The following is a 14,027-nucleotide window of genomic DNA, read 5'->3' as shown; positions in this document are numbered from 1 at the left end:
AAGATCCCACTAGGGGTGAAGCCCACACTGATTCCCTGAGGTCAGTCGAGGGAGCGCTTTGCCAGGCGGAGGAGAGGAAGAAGGACCTGGGGGACTCACAGCGGGTGAAACGGTGGCGGTGTGAAGGCAGGTGCGCGCAGTAGGTGCTCAGCAGACCTCCGGAAGCAGGGGCCGGGCTGCGGAGCCACCGACAGCCCCCTTTCGTGCTCTCTGCTCCGTGCCCTCCCCAACCCCCTTCGCTCTGGCCGATCCCAGCCATGACCCCAGCTCCCGGCCCCGCTCCCCCACCCTCCCCCTGGCTTCCAGCAGCAACAGTTGCGGGGCCTTGCAGCCCAGCCTCCTTGTCCCCGCAGCGCCCCCTGCCCTACGGTGCGGCGGCGCCGGGCTAATTAGGAGCCGGAGGGCTCGGCGACCCAGGAGACGAACGTCTTGGGCGCCTCGCCCGCGTCCTTTCCTCGAGTCCGCCGCGCTCCTGTTACCTGGGCTTCTCTTCCTCACCTCTCTCCGCCCGCCCGGCTCCAAACCCCAGGCTCGGTCCCCAAGGGTCCCGGGCCGCCGGCCGCCCCCTCCTCGGGCTCCCTGCGCCCGCCAGACTCTCCCAGTCGTCCCGCGTCTGTCTCCGTCGTCCTTGCCTGCGCGGCGCCTGAGCCCAGACCTAAGTTGGCGGCGAAGTTGGCGCCCCCCGCCCGCCGCCCGCCACTCACCGGGGGGAAGGGTCGCTGCGCCCGCGCCCGGAGCCCACGCCGGCCGCCTCCCGCTCGGTGCATGTCCCGACGCCTCGGCTCCGCGCGCTGGCGCGCTCGGTCTTCGCTCGGCGGGCGCCTGAGCCCGGGCGCCGCGGGGCCGGTGCCCGTGGCGCGGCCTGGCGGGTTGGACCGGGCCCGCCCCCGCGCCCTGCGCTCCTCCCGTGGCCGGCTCGGCGCCCGGCTCGGTCCCGGGCCGGGCTGCGCGCCGCGCCTCCCGCTCACAGGGCTCGCCAGCCAGCAGCGGCGGAGCGCTCGCCGCCGCCCGCGCGGGCCCGCCCCGCCGGGGGCCGCCGCCTCCGCCCCGCCCCGGCGGGCCCACCCCGCCGCTTGCACCTGCGCTGCTCCAGGCCCCTCCTGCCCACCCACGGGCAGGGCGCCTGGGCCTCGGCTCCGCTCTCCAGGACTGTATCCCCAGACCCAACCCGACACTTGGGGTCAAGTGCAGTCTCGGAGAAAACAGGCCGCCCCGAGCCCTGGGTTCGAGCCCGAAGCTTACTGTGTGTGTGACCTTGGGCCAGTTAATTTCGAGAATCCCTCAGTCTATAAAGTGAGGCCAGCACCTCGGGGCCGGCATAAAAGATGGTAAACACACTAGGGACACTGACGTACTCTTTTTAAAGGCTTGTCAGTCTGGCTGGAAACGGACAAGGCAGGAAGCTGTTGGGAGCCACAGAATGGGGGACCCGCACCCAACAGAGGAGCTACAAGGAGGGGCTGGAACAAACTGGTACCCAGTTCCTGCAATCCCACTCTCTTTTTTCTTGTCTTGCTTGTACTGGGGGCTAGCCAGGGAGAGGACAGGGCAGCAGGGCCCGCAGAGCAGGCAGGCTGGGGTCACAGGGTGCCTGCAGTGTGGGCAGAAGGCAGGCAGGCCGCCCGCAGCAGGGCCAAGCTGAGGAAAAGATGGTGGGTGCCAAGCCTGGCTGCCAAAACCCCTCAAGACCCCAGGAGGCCCCAGAGCAGGGAGCTGGCTCTTCAGCGCCACCTGCCGACTGGAGGGGAGCTGCAGCTGGAAGGTGACCCTGGGCCCCAAAAGAAATTGCACCATCAACCAACAGCCCTCGGTTGCAGGTGTTTTATTTCCAGCATATTCTGGACCTAGTGACCCTCCACAGTCCAGCGGGAAAGAGGCAGGAGGGAGCGAGGTCAGCCTGCACCTGAACCCAACTAAGGTTGTCTCCTTGCGAAGAGTTAAATCCACAGGGGCAAAGAGGGACCTTCTGGCATGAGGAAGTGCTCAGAAGCCCCTGGAAGAGGCGGCCAAGACCCCAGGTCAGGACAGACCAGCGATGCAGCTGTGGGGCAGAGTCCTGCTCAGACTGACCCGGGTCCCTCTCCCCTGCATGGCACTCCTCCTTTCTGTGCCAAGCTGGGACCTGGGCTCAGCGCCCCAGCAGCCTTAGCATCTCCTGAGGATCCAGCAGCTTCTCCCTGGGCTTCCCAGCACCCTGGCCCCGGGATACCTCCTCAGCATCCAGCTTCTCCCAGTCCGAGAACGAGATGGGCCAGACCCCTGAGGCAGAGGGAAGATGAGTCATGGCCTCCACCTTTCCTCCACCCCAGCCCAGTGCACTCCAGCCCAAACAGTGGAAAGGCCCAGGGGTGGTCCCACCCCACCTCCCAGGAGCTCACAGGGAGCCCAGACCTCGGCTGCTGAGCAGGGCCTTGATGGCTGCATAGCCAGGCCTGGGGCCAGACGGCAGCAGCCCAGCCTTCAGGTCCTGCAGCAGCATCTGGCCAGTGAGGAAGCTGTCGGTCATGGTGGTCGTGATGACACCTGTGGGTCCTCGCTTCACCCAGCCGCTGCAGTAGAGGCCTGGGAGGGGGTAACCAAAGGGGTAAGAGATGGGAAGGGGTTGGCTGGACACCCCTGAGCAGCCTGAGCACCAGGACACATAGGGGTGCACACGCATCCATATGCCCCACGACCTCCCAGCATCAGTCTGCTGGCGCTCTGCACTCAGTCCTTCCCGCCTGCTTTATCGTGTCACCCCCCTCACACCCCAGTGTCCCCATAGACCAGGAGTTCCCTACAGGAGCTGGGTGCTGCCCACCTTGCTTCTTTAGGCTCCTGGTAGACATTAGCTGAATGAATTCCTGACCTGACAGGTGTGTGACTATTTAATCAGACTGGAAGCTCGCTGAGGACAGGGGCTGCTACTTCATCTCCAAATCCAGCACTAGGCCTGGCCCAGAGCAGGTCTCAGTAAGTTCAAGGACACTTTTTTTCTTTTGGCCCCACCCATAGCATGAGGAAGTTCCTAGGCCAGGGATCAAACCCTCACCATTGTAACTAGAGCCACAGCAGTGACAATGCCGGAGCCACCCGGGAACTTGGTGCATGACTTACTAACCAGACATAAGTGTGACTGTCTCAGCTGGACTGGAACTTCCCCGAGGGCCGGGAGGAGGGTGGGGACAAGTCAGAACAGTTTCCCAGTGCATGTCCCCAGATGAAGGAATGAATGTGAATGGCCCCTGTCCCGAACCGCAGTTTGTCCCTACTGCACCCTCTCACCTGGCATATCCACAACCCGGCCCTCCGTATTGGGGATGACCCCAAGTTTGAGGTCAAAGGGCACACTGGGGTCGATGGGGCGGCTCTTATACCCTATGCTGCTCAGCACCAGCCCACAAGGGAGGTCCTCCACGTCTCCAGTGGGCACTGCCCGGGTGGCCTCACCGACACCCTGTGGGGAGAGGGTGGGCAACACGGGGCTGGGAATGGGGAGACTAGAGAATGGCGCCGGGGGGGTGGGGGTGGTCTCTGGGTAACAGGAGACTCACCTCCAGCCTGGTGACTGCCAGGCGGATGCCTGCTGCCCGCCGTCCATCTGCCGAGGGCAGCACCTGCTGTGGGCTTCGGGAAAAGCGGAGGCCCCAGGCGCGGGAGGCCGATGCCCGGCGGGCAGCCTCCTCTGCCCCTGGCTTCTCCGTGGCTGTCCGAAGCAGAAGTTCCATCAGCCGCTTCCTCGGTCGAGGGACCTCTGCTAGCAACACAGAAGCTCTCAGGGCGCTCTCCGGGTACAGCCCTCTCCCAGAGGCCTGCCCCCAAGCCCTCACCGACCTAGATCATCCCTCCCTAGGGAGCTGGGGGCCAGGCCAGGGCCCCTCACCCTTGATTCTGTCCTGGAGGCCCAAGAAATCCGCAGGATCCAAAATGGGCCGAGTTCCTGGTAACTGAATCATCTCCCGAAGCTCCTTAGGGTGGGGGTGGGGGTGGGGAGTGGGGGAGGAGGTCAGGCCCAGAGCACTGCCCACCGCTGAATCCCCCCCAGGGCCCAGCCCCGGTGGGAGACCCCACTGCCACCCACCACCGCGGAAGGCACCCGACCCCGGGGGCCCTGCCTGGCTCCCCCTCTTCCACCCCAGGCAGCTCTGCCCTGCCGCACCTCCCAAGCGCGGGCGCCGGACCATCCGCTCGGGCCCCTGGCCCCTCCCCCTCAGGCCCCAGCACCTTAATGGTGAAGGCCACTTGCAGGGGTCCACGGCGGCCTACTATCCACACCGTCTTCACCCGACTCTGTCTCAGCGCCCCCAGGGCAGCCTCTGTGATGTCCGTTTTCTGGCACAAAAGGAGGACCTTAAAAGTCATTGGACACCGACAGCAGAAGGGGCCTCTCTGCTTGCTGGTGGCCGGTTCCTGAGCCTGGGGAAGGTTGGCAACCTGAAATGGCGCCACTGCCCCCCCTGGTGGCCAGACGGCACACTGCCGCCAATTCTGCAAATGGCTCCAGCTAGTAGCAAACCAGGCCCAGAGGCTTCAACAAGTGTTGCCTGGGTGTTTAGCACGTGCCAGGGACTGTGCAAAGCGCATGGGGTGGGGGCTGTCAATGGTAAGCAAAAGAGACAAGGTGCTGGCCCTCACAGAGCTTCTGTCTGGTGGAGAGAGAGAGACACTTATCAAATAGTCATTAATACACATCAAATTGCAAAGGTGAACACACACGCCTTGAAACAGAAATACCAGTGGCTGGATGTAGGATCTCAGTTCCCAGGCCAGGGACTGAATCTGGGCCACAGTGGTGAAAGCACTGATCCTAACCACTAGCCCACCAGGGGGAACTCTCTGAAAACATTTTTTTTTTTTTTGTCAAGCCTATGCAGCTGCAGAAAGTGATGGCGAAGTGGTGTGAGATGACACTTTTCAGAAGGTCCCTGCCTGGCCCCACGGGGAAGCAGAGGCACTGAGCTCAGCTGAAGGGACGAGGCCCAAACCCTGCAGGCAGGGGCAGTCTCTCCTTGGTATAACCCCCACTCCACCCTTCCAGCCCTGGACCTGCCCACTCACCTCCAGGTGCTCAGGAGGGGTCAGCAGGATCCGGGCCACGTCCAGAGCCACGTTCCCCTGCCCCAGAATCACAGCTGTGTCACAGCTCAGGTCCGGCGCCAGCTGGAGGGCAGAGGTCTGGATAAGGTTCTACCAGCCTTGGCCCTGGTCAGGCTAATCTCGGCTTCATGTGGGGTCCCCACTGTGTCCCCCAACCCCACCCCCACCTTGTCTCACTGGGCGCCTCCCAGGCCTGTGGCTCCCCCTGACCCCAGTGGTGGCTGCCAAGAGCTGCCCTTGGCCCTGGCTGAGGCGTGGGGAGGAAGGGGCAGGGGGGATGCTCCCCAAACTCACCTCCTGGTTCTCAGGAAGCCCATTGTACCAGCCCACAAATGCCCGGGCTGAGAACACGCCGGGCAGCTCCTCCCCAGGGATTTCCAGGGCCCGATGGTCCTCCGCCCCATAGCTCTGAGGAAAGATCCAGAAGCCTCAGCACCAGCTAAGGCACCAGGCAGCCCCCACCAGGCTCCCAGAAGCCTCCTTCCTGCTCCTCGTCCGTAGCATCCGCCCTGGCCCTCACCCCGGGTCTTCCATCCCTCTGCCACCAACCTCTGCTCCTCCGTCCTCCCTGCCTGTCGTCTGCACTCACCAGCACCACGGCGTGGTAGGCCTCCTGCAGCTCCGGCACGGTCACATCCCTGCCCACTACCACATTGCCATGGAAGGCACAGCGGTCAGAGCGGGCCGTCTGGGTAAAGGTGTTGATGACATTCTGGGGGGACCCCGGAATGGGAGGGGTTAGAGCATCCGGCAACTCCAGGGACCATGGCTGGCCTCCCTCAGCCCACAGGGTCTGGGTGACATCCACACAGAGGGCCTGGGGTCATTCCATGGAGCCGCCCCTCCCTCCTCACTCTTGTGTGTGTGTGTGTGTGTCTTTTTAGGACCACACGTGGGGCACGTGGAAGTTCCCGAGCCACAGCTGCTGGCCTATGCCAAGGGCACAGCCACACTGGATCTGAGCTGCGTCTGCAACCTACGCCGCAGCTTGTGGCAACGCCGGATTCTTAACCCACTGAGCAAGGCCAGGGATCAAACCTGTATCCCCATGGACCCTAGTTGGATTCGTAACCCGCTGAGTCACAGCCGGAACTCCGCCCTCCCTCCTCACCTTGAGCAAAGCCTCCAAACCCCTGCTCAAGCCCAGAGAGACCCACCTTGACCTCAGGATGGTCGGGCGCCACGCCAAAGCGCACCAGGCCGAAGGGCACGAGCTGCTTCTCATAGATGTCCACACGGGCCCGGGAGTGGTGCTGCGGGAGGGGACAGTGACTGGTGGGGCCAAGGGAGAGGCTGGCCCCCTATGGGTCCAGACTTTCCGGGGACAAAGCAAGAGGGCCCAGCTCAGTGGGCTGAGGACACAAGGTGGCCTCGACCCTCTGCAAGGGGAGAGAAAGGCCCGTGACTCCCCACCTGCCCAGAGAGCCAGGTCAGAGGAATGGCAGCACAGAGCCAGGGCAGCCGAGGCCAGGCTTCAAGGGCTGCCAGCTGCTGAGATGGAGAAACTCGGCCAGCTAAGGAAGGCAGCAGCCCTCCCTCCACTGGAGCTCTATCAGGGGAGCTTCTTTGTCTACTTGGGTGACACACAGCCTTGCCCGAGAACACTTCGATACTTCTAGAAACACCAAACCCACAGATGACTGAGATCCGCCCTTGGGAATTCACACCTGCCTTAGTCTCCAAGGTCATGCTGTTGAAAAGGGGACCAGCAGGACAGAGTCTACTCTAAGTCTTAGAACAAACAATCTCACTCCTATGTTGGCTCCACGCCGCCTCCCCTGACCCCCAGGGCACCTAGAAGGGCCATGGGGAAGGCCTAGGTGTGGCGGGTGGGCAGACAAGTGTGTTGCGGCTCGGCCACCAAACAGCCACATGGCCGTGGCAAGTCCCAGGATCTGCCTGCGTCTCAGTCTCTTCCTCTGCAAAGCAGGAGGGACGATGCGTCCCTCTCGGGGGTAGCGGGAAGCATCTGGGAGGTCAGGATGGTGAGGGACTCTGGGCCACAAGCAGGTTCAAAGTCAAGCAGCTGGGGTGCCTTCGGATGAATGACACTGCCCCCCGCCCCCGCCCCGCCGCCTTTTGGCTCTCACCCGAGTCAATGCTCCAGATCCAATGGGACTCACCCCAACAAAGCCTCATGCTCCCCTCCTCCCCTTTGTCCAGGCCCCCACAGCCCACCTGCCCATCCCACCTCCTGCCTCCCCCATCCGTGCCAGCCACAGGTGGAGCCACAACCACTTCCCAGGCCCCACGGACACTGTACCTTTTTTGGGGGGGAGGGGATTGTTTTCTTTTTACAGCCTCACCTATGGCACATGGAAGTTTCCAGGGTATGGGTGGAATCAGAGCTATAGCTGCTGGCTTATGCCACGGCCACAGCCATGCCAGATCTGAACTGCATCTGCGACCTGCACCGAAGCTCATGGCAACGCCAGATCCTTAACCCACTGAGTGAGGCCGGGGATCAAACCCGCGTCCTCATGGATACTAGTCAGGTTCTTAACCCTCTGAGCCACAACAGGAACTCTGACATTATACCCTTGAAGAGCTGCAGCTATGGAGTCAGCAGCCCCGGGGGCCAATCCACCTGCCGCTGACTGCGCTGCTGGAATGTTTCCTAACTTCTCTGGACAACAGAACATTCCTTCCTGCGTGAGGCTCAAGATTAAATGAGCCCAGGGCTTGCCCACCATGGTGGCTGGACGTCACTGCCTTGCTCACAAACCCTCCCTGGCTGCCTGTCACGACAAAGTTCAAACTGCGTAGCCTGGAGGTCAATACCACACACAATCTAATCCGACGCTCCCTCTCATCGTCCCTTCTCTCTGGCTAAGGAGTCACCCTGCTCTCTTCAAGGCCACCTCCAAGAGGCTAAACCCAGTACACCTGTTCCCCAGTTTGAATCTTCCAGGAGGCCCTGCCCCCTAACTCTCCTCCCTCCAATGCCCCCGGCCGCTCTTTTCCAGGCCCCTTTTTCTCTGTCCTGTAATGAGAATCTTCTCTGAGGTTCTTCCAATCTGAGCCCCACCCCCACCCCCACACACATTCATGGGGATATTCCATCTGCCCCCTCCCATTACCTTACATTCCTGGGGACTTACTGATGACATTCTACTCTCTCTCTCCTGCCTAGACCTGCCACCAAGCTGGAGACCCCTGGACAGATTACCCCAGACACCTCACACCCATCCAGATGAAAGCCAGTCCCGCCTCCCTCCAGACCTCTCCCCCTCTGCCTTTGGGCTTCCTTCCACCCCATCCACCCGGAGTCCAAGCTGGACCCTGGGGCTCCTCCCAGACTCCCCTCAACCCCATCCGAGGAGACCTCCATCCTCCCCTCCGCCACCCCAGCAGCTCCCTATGGCTCTCCAGCCCTGCTTCCTGGCTCTGCTGTCTGCCCTGCAGGCAGAGAGCTCCAGATAAAAATGGGGTGCCTTAGGGAGTTCCCATCATGGCACAGTGGTTAATGAACCTGACTAGGATCCATGAGGATGTGGATTCAATCCCTGGCCTCACTCAGTGGGTTAAGGACCCGGCGTTGCTGTGAGCTGTGGTGTAGGTTACCGACACGGCTTGGATCTGGCGTTGCTGTGGCTGTGGCGTAGGCCAGCAGCTGTAGCTTGGATTCGACCCCTAGCCTGGGAACCTTCAAATGCCGCACATGTGACCCTAAAAAGAAAAAAATAATGGGGTGCTTTCAGTCCCTCGGCTAGAATCCTTCGGCGAAGCCAACCACCTCTAACATCGGAGGAGCAGACTCCCCTGGGGAACTGGTTCTCAAATGTTCACTCCTGGGCTCAGAAATGTGCATTTTAACAAGTCCCCCCCAGGGGTGAAAGGAGGCGGGTGGCAGCACCAAGAGAAACTGCCAGAGTCCAAGCTGGTCAGTGGAGTCCAAGCCCCCAGGATCTGCCCCTGCCCCGGCCCCCTAGCCCCTGCTCTCACCTCTCCATGCACCCTGCCACACCTAGCTTCCTGAACTCGCCTATCCCGGCACCAGCACTCTGTCTTTCCTCTGGATCTCTGTCACCCGGTTCGCTGTGCCTGGGGCCCTCTGGACTCCTACCCATCCCCCTGCCTCATCCAGCAGCTCTTTTTTTTTTTTTTTTTTTTTTTTTTTTTTCTTTTTTATGCAGCCACACACGTGGCATATGGAAGTTCCCAGGCTTGGGGACCAGGGGTCAAACTGGAGCCGCAGCTTGGGCAGTGTAGGATCCTTAACCCACTGAGCGAGGCCACGGATGGAACCTGCATCCTCACAGAAACAACATCAAGGCCTTAAGCCACCGAGCCACAACGGGAACTCCCTGGCAGCTCCTTCTGTCCTTCGGACAACAATCCAAACATCACCACCTCCGGGCTGGGTTAAGTGCGCCAGAGCCCTAGAGCACCACATGAAGCCTCTTCCCTACATTCCACAACCCCTGCTTTCGACTGGCATGTCTCTGAGCAAGGGGATCACGTCTGTCCTGCTCACACCCATGTTCTCAGGGCCAAGCCTGTGCCTGGAGCACGTCAATGTCCAGCGATTGATTACTGGACAGCCCAGCGTGGAGCTTAATAGCAGCTTTGCAAGTTGTCTTGAGGATGGGGTAAGATGCGATATAGACAGGGCCTGACTCAGCTCAGTGCCAGTGTCCCAAATGTTCCCGCTGTGGAGTGCAGCTGGCAGCTTGGAGCTCCCAGTGTGGGCCAGGACCAGCTTGTACCTGGCCTCTGGGCCCTTCCCCCAGCACCTCCCACAGGGCAAGTACGGGGACTGAGAATCCTGTCCGGAAGGCCCACTCCCCTCGGTCACCATATTTCCAGGTGTAACTCACAGAATGCCGCTTACACGAAGCCCTCCAGGGCCTCCCCAGCCACCCCCAGGGAGACTCTCGGTCTCCATCCCAGAGCCCGGGGCTGTCCTACCATGTGGCAGTCAGCCCCTGGATGACTCCCCACACGTGGAAGGGCCTCTCCAGAGCCCTCGGCCTCCTTTAGAGCAACTCAAAGACACCTTCTCCAGAAACACTTTCTGACAGACGCCACCCAACTGGGCTCGCGCTGGTCACCTCATCGTAATTAGCTCTTTCACCTGTGCTGCATGGAAGGCGTTCTTAGGTCACATTTCAGTCGGGTGACCAACTCATCCTGGCTTCCCCAAGACCCTCCTAGTTTTAGCACTGAAAGCCTCAGGTCCTGGGCAAACTGGGGAGGTTGCCCACCCTGCTTTTTAGGTTCTCTGTGTGTGTGTGATTAATAAATTCATCTTTCCCCCCACCTCTCCAGAGCAAGGCCATTGTCCTATGTCTTAGTCAGCTTCGGTCTCCCTCCCCCTCCCTCCCCCCACCCAACCCATGATTTTCCCTCCCTCCCCCCACCAAGGTCTGCGCAAATCTCAAGGATAACCAGCAGCCTTGGGACCCTGCCTGCCAATACCATAACCTTGAGAGCCTGGCCATGGGGTGCAGGAAAGGGGAGGAATGGGGGTGGAGAGCAGCTGAAAGACTAGCAGCACGGGGAGGCCTGGAGCTATTGCTGCGGAGAGCACGGGGAGGTACCTGAAGTTACAGAAAGCCTGAGAAGAGGGGATGGCCTGGAGATGCAGGATGTTGGGGATGGTGGAGGCAGAGGAGGAAGACGGGAAGACATGGGGAGGACAAAGTCATCAAGCAGGTCTGCATAAGCTCCCTGGAGGACGTGACCAAGAAAGAAGAGCCCACCATCTGCCTCGGACCACTGGCCATCACCATGAGGCAAACTCACTTCTCTCACAGCTGAGAACCTATGGGGAGCCGCAAATGTAGGTGACAAAGCATATAGGGAGTGTCCCTTCTTTTTCTTTTGCTTTTTAGGGCCTCACCCGAGGCATATGGAAGTTCCCAGGCTAGGGGGTGGAACTGGAACCACAGTTGCCGGCCTACAACAAAGCCATAGCAATTCAGGATCTGAGCTGCGTCTGCGACCTACACTACAGCTCACAGCAACGCTGGATCCTTAACCCACTGAGCAAGGCTGGGAATCGGACCCACATCCTCATGGATACAAGTCAGATTCATTTCCGCTGCGCCACAACAGGAACTCCAGGTAGTGTTCCATCTAGATGGGCTTGGGGTCCCTTCCCCATCAGGGATCCAGGAGGGCTTTTAAAACCCAAAAGGGTGGAGTTTGCCCTTAGGACTGGAGCAGCAGGTGAATATGGTAAAGGGAAGCAGGAGGAAGAGGCTTACCTTTAGCAGGTGTTGGGCCGTGTAAAAGCCAGCTGGGCCACTGCCCACCACACAGATCTGGGGGGTCTGCTCCTGTGTGGAGAACTGCTGGCGGAAGCCTAGGGCAGGGGGACAGAAGAGGAAGGTCACATCAAGGCTCCCTCCCCCATCTCAAGCCAACTTGAGTGTCAAACAGAAGACGGAGCTTCCCAGGCTTTACCCTCATCTACGTCCTCCTCCTTTTCCTCAGAGCTTTGGAGTTTGCAGGGTCCCTTACTTCTTCTGAAACCCCAAGGGCTGTGTCTCCATCCAGAGCTCCCATCTCACCCATGAACTTCCTATGCTTCGGAAGTTGCCACTCAACAATCCCTATCACCCCCGAAGCTGCCCTGTGCAGTACTTCTTAATTTTTCTTACCGGGTCCTTACCGACCCAGCAAGAATATACATTTTTCCAAAGACCCCATATCATCCCAATCTCACCCCTGTGGATCGCCCCACAATGCCTCATTTTACTTTTTCTAACCCCCCTCTCTCCACAGAGCCCTACATTGTAGCCCATAAAGACTCCTGTTTCGCCTCAGACTTCCCTCTTGCCCCACAGAACTCCATGTCACCCTCATCCACTCTTTCTCACACTTGTGAACATCATGGGCTCCCCTTCTCGCCGTCGCTGACCACTGTCTCACCTCAGGAGCCTCTTCTTTCACCACACAGGCCGCCATGTGCCCCCGCACACCACCCGCATCTCGTCTGCACGAGTGCACCCCTCCAGTCTCGCCCCGGATCCCCTCTCTCCCCTCTCCAGCTCTGCCCCAGCTCGGCTCCGACCGCTATACTTAGCGCTCGTAGGCCTCCCCGCTCTCCCATCCAGCTCTAAAGGTGCCCTGTTCCTACTCTGTGTGCTCCCGGAAGGAGGCGGCCGGGTCCGAGGCCACGCCGACCAGTGCCACCAGCGCCAGCAGCGCAGAGCCATTCCTGAGAAGAGTAACCAGCTTGCAGATCCGATCGCTCTGACCGCCCTGCGCCCCGCGCAGGTTGCGGCCCCTCCCTCGCCCTTCTCCTGACCCCGCCCACAAGCGCGGGCCCGCCCCAAGCCCCGCCTCCCCCTCTCGAGGAAAGCTTAGTGTGGCCGCTCCACCCCAACTCCTGAAAGAATCCCGCCCCCCCAGTCCACCCACTCCGCTAAAGGTCCGCCCCCCAGGACTTCCGGGCTGCAGGTGACTTAATAAATTTTTCCCCAATCTTCACGGTCTCTCCAATTATCTGGAGCTAGAGTTGGAGGAGAGCAAATCCCCATTGCTGTTTCAACTCCTCCTGAAAGAGAGAGCCAATTAGAAAGGAGCTTACTTTACTCAGCCACTCCCTCTGGATGCTCTCTCGTCGCTCGCTGATGACGCTAGGCACCGTTCCTATTTGATGGTTTACCCCGGCTCTTTTTTTGTTCTAGCCAATCACAAGCCGGGTTCTAGCGAGACTCCTCGCCCATTGGGTAATAACTACGGAGTCCGAGAGTCTGAGAAAAAGGATCTCCTGCCGAGACTTTAGCTACTGCTTTCTCCGACGGTGGGCGTTATTACAGGTGTGACCCGGAAAAAGGCTGTCCAGGTCCAGACTAGGAGAATTTTAAACCTTGGAGATCTTGTTGCTTAACCCTCTTCCCTTTCACATAGGTGAGGGAACAGAGGAAGACGGTCTTACCCAAGTGTCTGTACTAAGACATAGGCAGTCTCCCACCCTTGTCCAACAGACTAGAGTAGGGTGAGGTGAATGAGGCACTGGCCTTCCGAGCAAAATATACGGGGCGCCAAAAACCTCGTAATCAAGTTAATAATATTGTAATGCAGTATCTCAAAAGATCAAAGATAAGGCAAAAATCCGTGTGTGTGTGTGTGTGTGTGTGTGTTTTAGGGCCCCGCCCGCGGCATATGGAAGTTCTTAGGCTAGGGGTCAAATCGTAGCTTCAGTTGCCGGCCTACGCCACAGCCACAGCAATGCCAGATCCGAGCCACATCTGTAACCTACACCGCAGCTTGTGGCAATGCCAGATCCTTAACTCCCTGTGGCCGGGCTGAAATCGAACCTGTGTCCCAGCGCTCCTAAGACGCCACCGATGCCGTTTTGTCACAATGGGAGGGTACACTGTTTTGTTTTAATTATCTTTTTAATTCAAGTGTCGATTGAAAGGAAAATGCACGTGTCTAACGTTGTGAGTTAAGATTTATTTGGGGGGAGTTCCCGTCGTGGCGCAGTGGTTAACGAATCCGACTAGGAACCATGAGGTTGCGGGTTCGGTCCCTGCCCTTGCTCAGTGGGTTAACGATCCGGCGTTGCTGCGAGCTGTGGTGTAGGTTGCAGATGCGGCTCGGATCCCGCGTTGCTGTGGCTCTGGCGTAGGCCGGTGGCTACAGCTCCGATTCGACCCCTAGCCTGGGAACCTCCATATGCCGCGGAAGCAGCCCAAGGAAATAGCAAAAAGACAAAAAAAAAAAAAGATTTATTTGGGTACTTTACCTGAGGACCTTAGCCCAGGAGAGGCCTCTCAGATTACTCTGAGAAACTGCTCAAAAAAGGTAGGAGAGGAGCCCAGGATATATATGATTTTTTTTTCCCTGGGAAAAACAGGTAGTCAAAGCATAAAAAGATTACTGCTAATCATAAAGAATGAACAACTTGAGCGAATGGTTTTGGTGCTTTTCCTTGTATGGGAAGATGCAAGAATCTGGGGTCACTGAGATTTTTCCTTAGATATGTAATTTTA

The 14,027-nt window shown here is 59.4% G+C and overlaps 1 protein-coding gene across 2 annotated transcripts; it reads right to left on the bottom strand.

The window, feature by feature from the left end:
• Nucleotides 1,806–12,351, bottom strand: FDXR (ferredoxin reductase). 2 transcript variants are annotated; one of them, NM_001244727.1, is given in 12 exon segments: nt 1,806–2,259; nt 2,392–2,562; nt 3,265–3,436; nt 3,534–3,733; nt 3,863–3,947; nt 4,204–4,311; nt 5,038–5,139; nt 5,371–5,484; nt 5,666–5,788; nt 6,234–6,329; nt 11,289–11,386; nt 12,164–12,280. In NM_001244727.1, coding segments are annotated over 12 exon segments (1,479 nt in total). In that variant the 5' UTR covers nt 12,243–12,280; the 3' UTR covers nt 1,806–2,128.

This window comes from Sus scrofa, chromosome 12 (genome assembly GCF_000003025.6).
Source record: "Sus scrofa isolate TJ Tabasco breed Duroc chromosome 12, Sscrofa11.1, whole genome shotgun sequence".
Lineage (NCBI taxonomy): Eukaryota > Metazoa > Chordata > Mammalia > Artiodactyla > Suidae > Sus > Sus scrofa.
Note: the sequence above shows the minus strand (reverse complement) of the source record. Positions and strands in the feature narration are given on the sequence as shown.

Excerpts from the sequence above, each read along its gene's own strand:
- FDXR (XM_005668616.3), bottom strand. The coding sequence starts at position 12,242 with ATGGCTCTGCGCTGCTGGCGCTGGTGGCACTGGTCGGCGTGGCCTCGG. Across the intron at positions 6,330-11,288 it reads CGGCCCAACACCTGCTAAAG|CACCACTCCCGGGCCCGTGT; the intron begins GTAAGCCTCTTC and ends CCCCTCCCGCAG. Across the intron at positions 4,312-5,037 it reads CCCCTCCTGAGCACCTGGAG|AAAACGGACATCACAGAGGC; the intron begins GTGAGTGGGCAG and ends CTTTTGTGCCAG.